The sequence below is a fragment of the Cyclopterus lumpus genome, chromosome 24 (assembly GCF_009769545.1).
Source record: "Cyclopterus lumpus isolate fCycLum1 chromosome 24, fCycLum1.pri, whole genome shotgun sequence".
Lineage (NCBI taxonomy): Eukaryota > Metazoa > Chordata > Actinopteri > Perciformes > Cyclopteridae > Cyclopterus > Cyclopterus lumpus.
The window spans coordinates 19,740,088-19,752,950 of NC_046989.1; the positions used below are offsets into that span (position 1 = coordinate 19,740,088).

General features: G+C 42.5%; 1 protein-coding gene across 1 annotated transcript; it reads right to left on the reverse strand.

The window, feature by feature from the left end:
* Window positions 1-1,172: 1,172 nt before the first annotated feature.
* kcnk13b (potassium channel, subfamily K, member 13b) lies at window positions 1,173-7,410 on the reverse strand. Its single transcript, XM_034528009.1, has 3 exons — window positions 7,074-7,410; window positions 3,134-3,912; window positions 1,173-1,328 (listed from the first exon to the last, which is right to left on the reverse strand). Exons 1-3 carry the CDS (start codon window positions 7,408-7,410, stop codon window positions 1,173-1,175), a joined length of 1,272 nt encoding a protein of 423 aa, XP_034383900.1.
* Window positions 7,411-12,863: the final 5,453 nt, after the last annotated feature.

A 12,863-nucleotide genomic window follows, 5' to 3' on the forward strand; every position in this document is an offset into this window, starting at 1 on the left:
CTGCCTCTCGGATACATTTACATAGAGCATAAAGATGTTTTTCTAAAATCTCACTTAATCAAGCATAATATAGTCTCCACGAGTCGTCCTCCTGCTTGGCTGCTTACAGGTTCAACCAAAGTCAGTCCCTCTGCTGGCACGTTATGAACAATGTCTGTCTTTTGTCCTTTTGTGTAGTGCACCTGCAGTGAATCCAGACTACAGGTCAAACATAAACCTCACGCCGCTGAGCTCAAATCAAATAAGAAGCCCTGGAGCGACATGTATCACTGCATTTATACCAGCGTCCTAAAAGCCTGAACAGCATCAGGCTGTGCACATGTCCTCATGTCCGTGCTGTTCAGCAAATGCCAAAATGAACAGCAGTCTTACATAACTGTCATCTCAGACACTGAACATCACCAATTTAGCCAGAGATAGGTCTGTTGGTTTCATTATGAGAAGGGTTTTGTCTTCTGTTTGTCCTGATAGTGAATGAAAGCAATGCCGAGATGGAGGCTATTGAATGGCAAATAACACAGGTGTGAATCGTGTTTGTCTGAGTCACGGATGATGTGAATGAGAGTGCCATTGATATATTCATATTTTGCCATTTTACATTTGGTAATTGTAAAATTAGGAGTTCTGCATTAAAGGTAAACATTCAATTATCCACGAATTGGGCTCCTCGTTTCTACATGACAACCAGCGTTGTGTAATAACTCAACGTGAAACCAAATAGCCATTTGAATAAAGATATGTTTATGTCAGACACGGCATGGAAGTGGGTAGACTCATAGTGACTATTGGGAAGGACACCGTATGAGTGGAACATGAGTCGCAAAGTAGCATGTATTGCATCCTGCTATTAAGACTTAGATACTAGTGCTCCAGGCAGGCTTTGTATTACCATGGAAACTGACTTCCTCACGGGAGAACATTCCGGCACATTGAGCCTGGTCCAGATGTGAGACTCCAGCAAACTATCATGTATTCATGTAGCCGTGATCTTGAAGTGGGTAGCTGCTCGAGGTCAGCTTGCTTGTTAATGGAAATATGAATTAGTCATAAATTCTGTCTTGTACACATCCCAAGTCTTCTGTTTTTATAGGAAGGCCGTCCTCAGTGTCAATTGTCTCTGCATGTCTCATCCTTTTGTAACCTTTAGAAAGGATTCAGGTTGTTTCCCTATCCTATCTGTCAACGCTGGTCTCTGCCAGCCGGTTGTTCATGATGCCAAGGGCGCCCACCCCTCCTGAGAACCCGTTCTGGCGTGAACTGGAGCTGGACTGGCGCGGGTGCCCGATGGCCATCTCGGAAAGCTGCTTCTGCATAATTGCCAGATTCACCTGCAGGAGGAGAAAGAGATAAAGAAATCAACATAGGAGACAACATTTGCTGTCTCTGTTTGGAAGTCTACCTGTGAGGCCTTGCAAAACAAGGATTAATACCAAGTGTTGGCACATCTGACTTCACAGGTGTGACATGAGGCTACCAGATGGAGTGTTTTCTCTCCTTTAGTGTGTCCATTCATGTGAACAAAGATGACAAATACAAATGAACAGGCGTGACTGAGAGGAACCCGATATTCACTCTCTCACATATCAACCTTTCCGTTTAATTTGTCCCTCTATATAGCAATATGTAGAGACACTGTGTTTAGTCAATATTAAATCAAATGTAAAGGAGCTGTTCTACACAACTTTGAGTATTTATTGTAACGCTAGCACCATGTCGATGCCGTTGGATTGATTTCCATTACATTTTGGACACACATACAAAGCCCAATGTTACTTTGCTGATCTCTTTCACTCTGCCATGACTCTGAGTGAAATGTCTCCACGAATATTGGATGGAACACCAATAATATGTTATCTTTCTCAGGATTCTTCAAGCGTGTGCATTCAGACAAGACCAACCTGTGTCTGATTGAAGGTCAGTGTGTTACATCGTGCAGCAGCATCATTCTCACTTCTATGAACTCTTTTGTCTCCATCCCTCTCGCTCCACCCGACTCTTTCCTCTTTCCTACTCCTCTCTCCACAAGTAAATCATGTTTATAGCCAGTTCTGAAGCTGAATCAAACAAGTTATTCTTTTAATTCAAATGAGGACACCCACATTGTGTTGGCTTTTGTATCTTTTTTAAACTAATCCCTCAAACAAATTTTGTGGTACCGAAAATGTGTTTATAACACACTCTTGTTTAAAGGTTCTTTATACAGTATATGCGGGATTCATAGAATCACAGAACTAATTGTTATCTAAAGATATAAGTGTAACACCGTTAGCTCTGTTAGCACTGTTCCCAATGTTTGCACTGTTAGCACCGTTAGCTCAGCCATGGTGCGGAGACAATAGAAATGATCTGTATTCTGTATTTACCTTCTTTAAGGTATATAAGATATTGTATACTGTCTATGACATGTTTTACCATTATAAGTGCATTCACATCCTTCCAGCAGTACACCATTTAATTAAAGCCGTCAGGGTTTTTAAATCAGAATAATCATATAATAATAACCGGTGTGAACATTGAGATTTAGTTTTTCAGTGTAGAATCATCCTGCGGTGGATGAGCACTGTTTTGACATTCAACAGCTCACTTTGCTCATGCGTCTCGTCTGAAAAGTGGGCTAGCAGTTATGTAAATGTATGGACAATTGACACATCTGAGTTGCTTCAAGGGCTGTTGAAGGGGTGATAGCAGTGGAGTAAGGCCATTGGTATTCAGTTATATTTGACACATAATACCTAATACAAATAAATGTAGCCTAGAAAACAACTGGTGCGTGTGGAAGTCCTCATTAAAATATGTATCACACTATGTCACCTTTGCCAAACTATTGATCTTTCAATAATAGGATACGCACAGGCCGTGATATGTAACTTGATATGTTACATTCTGCATCGACAGTCGTGCAGGAAAGCAATAGAGCACTGAACATTCAATGCAGCTTATGATGAGGGAGATGACGTTGGGCAGAGGGAATAAGGAGTTAATGACTACAGGGAAACAATTATTGACTGAGTGTCTTTTCTGATACTCTTGTGAGCAGTTTAATCACTTTACCCTGGGAGATAACTGAATGTTAGTCAGATTGAATGTCACACCAGCTGTTAGCCTCAACCTGCTCCAGCCCTGAGGCTCTCACCTTGTTGGCTGCCAGGAAGTCCCTCATGGAGATCATCTCTCCAGACATCCTTCGCCCAGTGTCAGTCTCACTTTCGTTGATGGCGTCTGTCTCAATGGAGGGGTCCCTGCGGGTGCGCAAGTGACCCGGGGCCACCACGTTCCGCCGGTGGGGGTGGTGACCCCTACTGGGCAAACAGCAGAGGCAGGGGGCCTCCAGCCTCCTCAGCAGCCAGTTGAGGACCTGCTTGATGACAATGGAGATGACGTTGAAGAGGGAGTAGATGCAGCAGACGCCGGTCAGGATGAAGAAGAAGTTGCCCAGCCGATATGCGGCCGTGGCGTGGCCCTCGTAGACGACCCGCTGGCTGCTCACCATGTCTCCAAAACCGATGGTGCTGAAGGCTACAAAGCAGAAGTACAGCGAGTCCAGGTAAGCCCAGCCCTCGGCTGCCGAATACATGAGCGAGGCACAGCAGGACACCAAGATGGCTGCCGCTCCAAGTATGAGCATGACGCAGTAGACCGAAGGCTTCCAGCCATCCAGATCCTGTCCTTTCCCTCCTCCACTTCCCCCAGCTCTTCCTGCTCTGTTTCCCTCGGAGACCTGCTGGCCATTAGGAGGCAGCACAGCTTTGTTGTGGCGTCGTTCGTGACACGACTTCAGGACCACGGCGATGACGGTGATGACGCGCTCCAGGAAGAGGTTGAAGAAGAGGATGGTGGCTGCGCAGCCGAGCAGGCCGTAGAACATCAGGAAGATCTTTCCTCCAATGGTGGCAGGAGTGGTCATCCCAAAACCTGGTATGCACACAAAAACAAGTGGAAATCTGCTCTCTGCTTCCAGCTGCTTTGATCTACTTTTCAAATCACAATCACTTACTCTGTCATTAACAAAAATGGCTGATCTCCTATTCTCCCAAGAGAACATTATAATCACGCAACGACTTTGATGTACTGGGCTGCCATTGGTGACGCAATCACCTTCTCTCTCCGTCTCTTTGTACTTCACTTAAAGAGACGGCTGGCGGTGTTTTCAGTCCGAGCACATCACAACAATCAGTTCCAAAGTGTGGGTTAGTCTAACATTTCACTGTCTCCCCTCCAGTCATTTGCAGTGTAAAAGACCCACTGGGGCCCCGTCACATCTCAACTTGATCATTTTCTATTATTCTTATACGTAAGAAGAAGCCATTAAGCTGTTTTTACTTTGAGACGCTGCTGGTGTGTGACTTCGACTTTGTCTCTTGTGAAAAGACAGATGAGTCAAACTGCGAGGTCTTTCCATCGACAGAACCGATCTCAGTGATCCTTGTCTCCTTTTCATCCCTCATTTAACACTGTAGGCTCAATGAAGCACCGTTTGTCTCTCTGTCTGATTATAACATTGTTGAAGATTTGAACACATACTGGTATTTGTAAGGCTATTACACAGTCACGTGCCCATTGTGCTGTGCAGCGGTAGCTGAGAATTCTTACAACATGAGAGCTCTTTTCACTGGAAAAACAAAGATAAATGTTATCGCATCTCGTGTGAGGAAAAGCTTTCTCTGAGGATTTGATTGCCTACGCATTCAGATTTGTTCTCAAGGTGCTAATTGAGGTGGAGTTTTCTTCCAAACACAACAATATGGGATGGATTGTACGGATGTTTCATTGTTTCGTATGCGCGGTGAAATGTGATGTTGATGAATCATTTGACCTGTTAAATAAAATACACGTCACATGACGGACAGAGAAGATAGTGTGCTACTCTGTCAACATGACATCTGTGTCAGACATAAACGCTCTGAACATGGTTGGTTTTCATTGGGGTATACTGTCCGGAGCTGGTATACACAGTCCTGACTCCTTCCTTCCCAAAAGGGCTGACTCAAGAAAACATTAAAGTCAATAGTTTGTCTTTTTGGGAAGTATGCTGTAAATGTCTGTTAAATATCAAGCCACAACCACCATTTTTTCTTTTTATTGGGGTGGTAGGGGGGGGTGGGGGGGGGGGGGGTGCACTATTGGGATTTCTGAATAATGGGCTGTGGAGTGGCATGGCGCTGTCTGAGATATCTCATCCCACTTCACAACTCTCCAGGCTACACGGTTTAACAGATGCATGAGAGTGGTAATGATCCTCTCATCTACCAATTCTGTAACTATTGCTTTAAATTAGAAAATAAGACAATCTGTGCACTGTGTTTAATTAGGTCAATAACAAATTCACTCTAAACATGAGGACAACACCACCTGGGGACTTGCACCCCAGGAATTATAAGCTTTAACGCCCCCAAGATATGGTTTAGAATTGTTTAGGAAACACAGATGTGTTACCGATATTTGGACAGAGACGTGTTGCGTAAAAGTTTAACAGAAATGTATTAAAGGAATCAACCAAAAATGATTTAAACAAATAACAGGCAAAACATGCAGGACAGAAGCCAAACAAGCTAAATGGAGGCAGCGAAACAGCAGCAGGTGAACCCTGAGCCACCACAGAGCCAGGACAAGTGAGGCCATGACAACAGGGGCCTTTTATAGGTTGGCTGATTGGGGGAGGAGCCAGCCTCAGAGCTGCGTTCACAACCTTCTTTTCCGGGGAGCATTCCCCACTACAAGTATATATGCATATGTTATGGTAAATGGACTGTACTTGTATAGTGCTGTTTTTAGTCTCCGACCACTCAAACTTCTTTAACACTACTTGACATCATTCACACTCATTCATACCATGTAAGGTGCCACCTGCCCTTCAGGACTCTAACAAAGGAACAGCTTGCTTGAGTAATTTGGGGATACGTGTCTTGCCCATAGACACATCGACAAGGACTAGAGCCAAGGATCGAACCGCCGATCCAATGATCGAAGGACGTCCTGCTTTACCACTGAGCCAGTCACCCCTGTTCTGCATGTAAAATGCATACAACGCATGCATACAAACAATGCCACACTTCTATTTAATAATCCATGCACACTGTACTCGGGGTATAGGAAATATTGATGTGTTTGTAAAACTGAGACGTGAGAGTGAAAAGATGAACAGCATGAAGAGTGATTTCTTAGATTAATGAGAGTTGCAAAGGAAACAATGTGTTTGATTTGAAAATATGTATTTTCATTGTCCAGTGGCTTTAGGAATCATGAGAGATCACTGCGATCACCTCTTTGTATGCCACTATCAACCCCGATGAGTGCAATGAAGACCTTAATACGGTCCATCAACTCTCATTTAAATGATAATGCTTATCTAATCAGAGGACCTGCCACACTGCGGAGTGAGTGTACTCAAATCAAAGGTATGGGTAACAAAAGGTAATGAGGGTTACTGCCACGGAGTAAACCGGGCTGCTGGTAAGTGGGATGTCTCTGCATCTACTCTGTCCTGGACACATCTCGTTCTGATGTGACATTAAGTTTCTAGTTTGGTTGAAAGCATGGGGGTGGTCCAAGCAAGGGCGGTGAAGTATGGTGGAAAGAACACACACACACACACACACACACACACACACTTTACACCCTGGCCCGATTTGGCATGGCTGCTGGTATGAAGATGGTTTATGGCTTCAGTTCATTTCGATGTGCCAGTTCCAGGGCTAGTGTGTGTTGACCCATGCACTGCCACCATTAACACTATGTCAACCATCATGGCTTCTAACAACACAATCTACAGTGAGAGGGTTAGCTTTATGATTCATTTGCTATCATTTTGGCTCATGTAGAGTGAATAATAAACATTTTGTAAAAGTGAGTCACATTTTCGGGAAATGGCATACATTGTAATAACATTTAACGGCACACAAGCACATAGTTCATACGTGATGATGGACTCAAAGACATATTCAGTGGTGGATTTTTAAATGTATTTTTTTTCAGAAAAAGATGGTAGAGCTGACGGAGAACACACATGCGTTTCACATGTCTTTTTGAAACGCCTGTCTCTCCATCTTTTTGAAACGCCTGTCTCTCCATCTCACCAATGGTGGACACCACAGTTCCCACGAAGTAAAAAGCGCCGGCGAAGTCCCATCGAGGTCTGACTGTGTCCACGCGGATGCCCGCTACGTTCGCCTCCTCGTAGTTCCTGAGGAAGTTCTTCAGGTCTTTCTTACTCAGGTTGAACCTCTGACTGAAGAGCTCGAACCTCTGCGCCCAGCGCTCCTTCGCCTCGCGCTCCTTCGGCTGCTCCAGCGCGGAGAACACTGCGGCTCCACAAAGGAGATAGATGATGATGAACAATGCCAGCAGCAGGAACCTCGCGTTATCCTCGTTTATTGGACCGGAGCCGCAGCAGAAACTGCTCCTACATGCCATTATGCTGCTGTTGTCACGGCGATGCAGCTGTTGCGAGGGACCTGTGGCATGGTGGTGTCGGCAAGTACGCAGAGACCTCGGAAGAAACGTCGACAAGACAGAAAAGTCCTGCGCAATACAATTAAATCGTTGTTCAACTTGGTTATGATCGAGTTTTCCCAAGGCTGCGGATGTGGCATTTTGCCCACGACCTTCTATGTGCAGTAAGGATACACTAAGGAGTCGTTAGACTCCAACCGGCTTGGGTCTGGGTTGCTATATGATGCTCAGAGAGAGCCGCGCCGCAACCTGTGGATGAGGAGAGTCGTCCCGGGCTCTCTGGCCCTGCCTCTCCAAACAAAGGCCCCACCCAGAGCGCGCGTTTTACGCACCGCGGAACGACCACTCACACAGGCTCTGCCGGTTCATATGAGAAGTCTGTTTTGTCAGGCTGTCAAATTCCTGCGGCGATTTGCCAATTCCAGCTCGTAGAATGCATAATAAGAGCACGAACATGCCTGAAACCAACTTTGGAGGTTTGACTCGACAATATGGGGAGAGTTTGCATAGTGAGATCAATATGACTTGACCTTTCCTGGCTCTGAGGAGGGATTCATGCATCTGCCCACATGCTTACCCGGGGACGAAGTTTGCAAATGTCAAGATGGAATGACGGTTTGATACATTATTCAGGGTCAACAGAAGACTATTTCTGTCAAATGTGGAATTGAACAACATGACGAGACGCCCAAGGCCATTTCAGAACCATGGACAGAGCAGCAGCCTTTGGGTCGAACTTGAAGTGGTGTTGATGCAAACCTGCAGCGTGGTTGATCATATTATAAGACATGAGTGATGACTGTAAGTGCTTTAGATGATGTAATGGTCTCTTTTTTGGAAATAACTACTTCATTTGCCAGAACTACTTCAAATAAAAGTGTTAATTATACCAATAATTGATATTTCTTTATATATCACACACACAGAAACCAGCTGTCTTTTAAAGTTTATAGAAGTGTTATAGAAGACCTGCGCATCACGGCACTTGTGATTAGAACTACAAGCTGCAGTAAAGCAGCACTTTGAAGTAAAAGTAATATAGTCCTACATTGTTAAAATAGTAGTTCATAATAATAATAATAATAGATAGATAGATAACCACAAAAAGGGCATTCCATTAAAAAATGGTACAGGTGCATAAGATGAATTTATAGCCAATTGTGAATATACATTTATTTTGTCTGTGTGTGCGAGTAGCAGACATAAACAGCAGTTTGGGTGAAAGGGCGTACCGAAAGATTGGCCAATTGAATTCATACCGAACAGTTCAATACAAATACTGGTATTGCTACACCGCCACTTTTTACTAGTATTTATAAATACTAGGAGCAGCGTAAAGAGGGATAAAGTACAGGGAGTATGTTGTGGTGGATAAGTGGGTTATTGTATTATATATGAATATAAATGTATTGAGGATGCTAAAGCATTACTCTATGTAATTTATTGTTGTATTTTTTTCGGAGATATCAGCTCTGTTTCCATGGAAATACATTGGGGATATTCAAATAAGGGTTATTCATGAGCTACATTTTGTAATCAAAGTGGCAGCCCTGCTGTAACCTAATAACAATCTTCTTTGCATGTGTATAATATCTAGAAGTGCATCATCCCAGGATGATGTTGCACTGTTGCAGCTGCACTACTGATTGATGCCAACAATCAAAACTGCTTGTTGGAATCAGAGCAGTAGACTCAAAATATCACAATATAGTGTACTATTAGCTCGCACATCAACAATGTAGTTCACACTTGGTTAGGTCTAGGAAAAGATCACAGCACAGTGGGAGAGACCCACTTCCTTTGTAGATATGAAGGGCTAAGCACAACTAAACTCAACAAACCGTAGTTTCAGGAGATTATACACTGATGAAAACTGAATATTATATTTGATCTATGCTAATAGAAACCCTGAAATGCTACACAATGGCCTTTTAAGTCATTTTCAATACAGGCCTTTCTGTTTATACAAACAAATAGACAATTACTGTAATTCAGGTCCAGTTCACAGTATATCTTGTATCGTCTTCCCTCCTTTGATCGATTAGTCCGTTCTGATCACATATGTCACCACCGTCACATCGAACCAGTTCATGACACAATTTCATAATTACCCTATTTCTACCATTTTTGTCCGGACTGAAAGGAATCAATAACTATTTGATGGATTGTCAGGACATTTGGTAGAGACATTCACCTTCTCCAGAGGCTATTGTGAAAGCCAGGATGTTTCCTCTTCTGCCACAATGATATTTTTGGCTCGAAGTGGGTCGGTCCTCACTTCTACATCCCGTGACTCTTCTTGGACCTTTACAAGCTGCCGCCTCCTCTGCCCTATACCAGGTTCTGTGAGCGGTGTGTAGTCATACGTGCAGCGCCACCATTTTTGCCATATGAAAAGGAAAACAGTGTGGAGAACAATCAGATGAGCCGAAGCACTGCACCGCACAGGGAAAGGGGGTGGGCGGGTTCTGATATTTATTGATACAATGTTCATGCTCTTTTTGTGAAATCAATAATAAACTTTTAATTGAGAACACATATAATCAATACTATATTCAAACGTTTTTTGAATCTGCTCTTTGAATTTATAGAATTTAAATGATTTAGACTGTGATGATGATGATAACATAATTTAATAACTATAGTCAAAAGAGGGTTTGAAGTAGGAACCCTACATGTAATATCTATTATAGCTATACATGCTAAATGAAATAATAGATACATGTAATTATTAGAGAGGTAGGAAGACATTTGTGGTACCAACAGACCTGTGAATAAATGGAGTACTGGCCCTTATCTTCTTCACTTCTAGAAGTGCGCATTAGCCTTGTCATTCTGACCTGATGTTTCTGATTCTGATGTTAACACGCAGGGGTAAAAGCATCGCATGGCCTCACAGAGCCGTTGGCATGGCTTAGCCTCTCGGCCTTACGCTTCAGATCAGCCATGTTGACAGCCCCAAAGCTTACAGAGAACCACACGCAACAATGTGGAAGCATATGATACCAGCTTATTATAACATTCAAAGATTGCTCCAACAATAGCCATCTTTGTCTTTGAACGAATACCATCCTTCCAGAGCTGACACACATGTTTTGCCTCATTAACCACAGTGTTTGTTCTAGCTATGACGTATGAAGTATGAACATCTGAACAATAACACTCTCCCGATGTATCTGGAAAAGGAGCTCTTCAGCACCACTGCTACGTTTATTTATTTAAAACTGGACAACAGATAACCCAATCTAATTACAGTTGAACTAAACCACAGAATTCTGAGGGATTTCAGAATGATTATCTCTCCCTCTCTCCCTCTTTCCTTCTCTTTTTCTCTCCCTCTCTTTTTCTCTTTCTCTCTCTTACCCTCTCTCTCTCTTTCTCTCTCTCTCTCTTTCTCTCTCTCATGTATGCACTGAGCATGGGTGTAACCATAGTAACTAGAAACTAGGTTATAAAGTAATATCATAAATACCAAAATAGTTGTTGTCTCTCTTCTGTATCTCTCCATCTTCTTTCTTGTTTTCATTCAATGGACTGAAATTGTATCATAAAGCTGTTGTGCCATTTGTGAAGCATTCTGTGTTAATAAAAATATATCATTGTGTTGTGATATACAATGTACTTACATTCATGAATCTGATGTTTTTCCTTTATTGTAAAGAACTCCTATAAATACATACGGAAACCAACAAAGAATGCTCTTAACAATTTATAGCTGTGTAGAAAAATCTGAGTATGCATATTGCTCCTCCATCCATCCATCCATCCATTTTCAATACCGCTTATCCTCATTAGGGTCGCGGGGCGCTGGAGCCTATCCCAGCTGACATAGGGCGAAGGCAGGGGACACCCTGGACAGGCCGCCAGTCCATCGAGGGCACGTGTAGGGACATACAACCATTCACTCTCACATTCACACCTATGGGCAATTTAGAGAGCAATTAACCTGCAGCATGTCTTTGGACTGTGGGAGGAAGCCGGAGAGCCCGGAGAGAACCCACGCTGCCACGGGGAGAACATGCAAACTCCACACAGAAGGACCGCTCCGACCGGGAATTGAACCCGCGGCCCTCTTGCTGTGAGGCTCCTCTATAAAATTAAATAAATCAATGAATACCATTTTTTTAAAACAAATACTGAAAACCTTTTTGAATTATGCAGATAAATAAATACAGAAAAGGTATAAATAGAATCATTAAACAGTGAAATAATGGTTCAACAAAAGCACTATTTTGCTCTTTTTAACTAATGTTTGCTGAAAACCACAATGCAAAGCTTCAGAAACAATGTGGTTTTTATGAGACTATGTCCCGTAACCCTGAATGGGATGAACGGTTATGGAAAATGAATGGATGAACTATATGTGTGTAATATTTTATTGTATTGTAATATCTTTTATTGTATTGTAATAGCTTTTATTGTAATATCTTTAGGAACAAATGGGCTTGAGTGCTACAGACAGGAAGTGAGAAAGTATTCTGAGATATTGATAATAACGCCAGACTTACTCTCAAGGCCTCAGGTCTTATAAAGAAGGGAACATACTTCTTTTCAATATTGAAACGAACAGTAAAACACATCGCATTTATATTATAAATATATTTATTTAAAATACAGGCATCTAGTCTGCCAGAAGTCCAAAAGAAGAACAATCAGAATCAGCTTTATTGGCCATGTATGCATACACATATAAGTGTATAAGTACAGTTTTTTTCCATTATTCTCAACATACATATGAATAAACCAAAAACAAAAACTCAGCATAAACTCTGATTTAACCTGAGAGTCCAGGTTGCAGGCAAGTGTCCACCAGTCTCCTGGACCCATCGTCCACCAGGTAAACCATCCCTGCTCTCATTGGCTGGAGCTCGCTGACCGTAGAGGTACGGACAATCAGGGCTAAAGTCGTGTCGTGTGAACGAGGCATAACACTCAGCAAGTGTTTGAAAAGAATGTGCGTAGTCCAGCGTTGCTCTGTATCACGTCGCTCTTATGTATATTAATAATATCTACTTGATGGAAATAACCCTAACCATAAGACCTGAGAGGAAAAAGACTATTATGTGAATATGTGTGCCGACGACAGACTTTGTGTGTGTGTTTTTGTGACAAAACAAAGTTTAGAGGTCCTGGGACAGGGATGTCATATGTGTACAGATTGTAAAGCCCTCTGAGGCAAATTTGTAATTTGTGATATTGGGCTATACAAAATAAAGTGAATTGAATTGAAATGAAAGAGTTACTGTGTAACTTTATGAAAGTACAATAGGGCCTGCAGCTTTGGAGCTATGTACGGATGAAATTCAACACATATAAATCAAAACCAGTTGTATAACATATATCCAGTGGGACTCCTATGTACTGCTTGCATTGACTATAAATCCAGATTCAGTCATATTCTTATGTCATTGAGC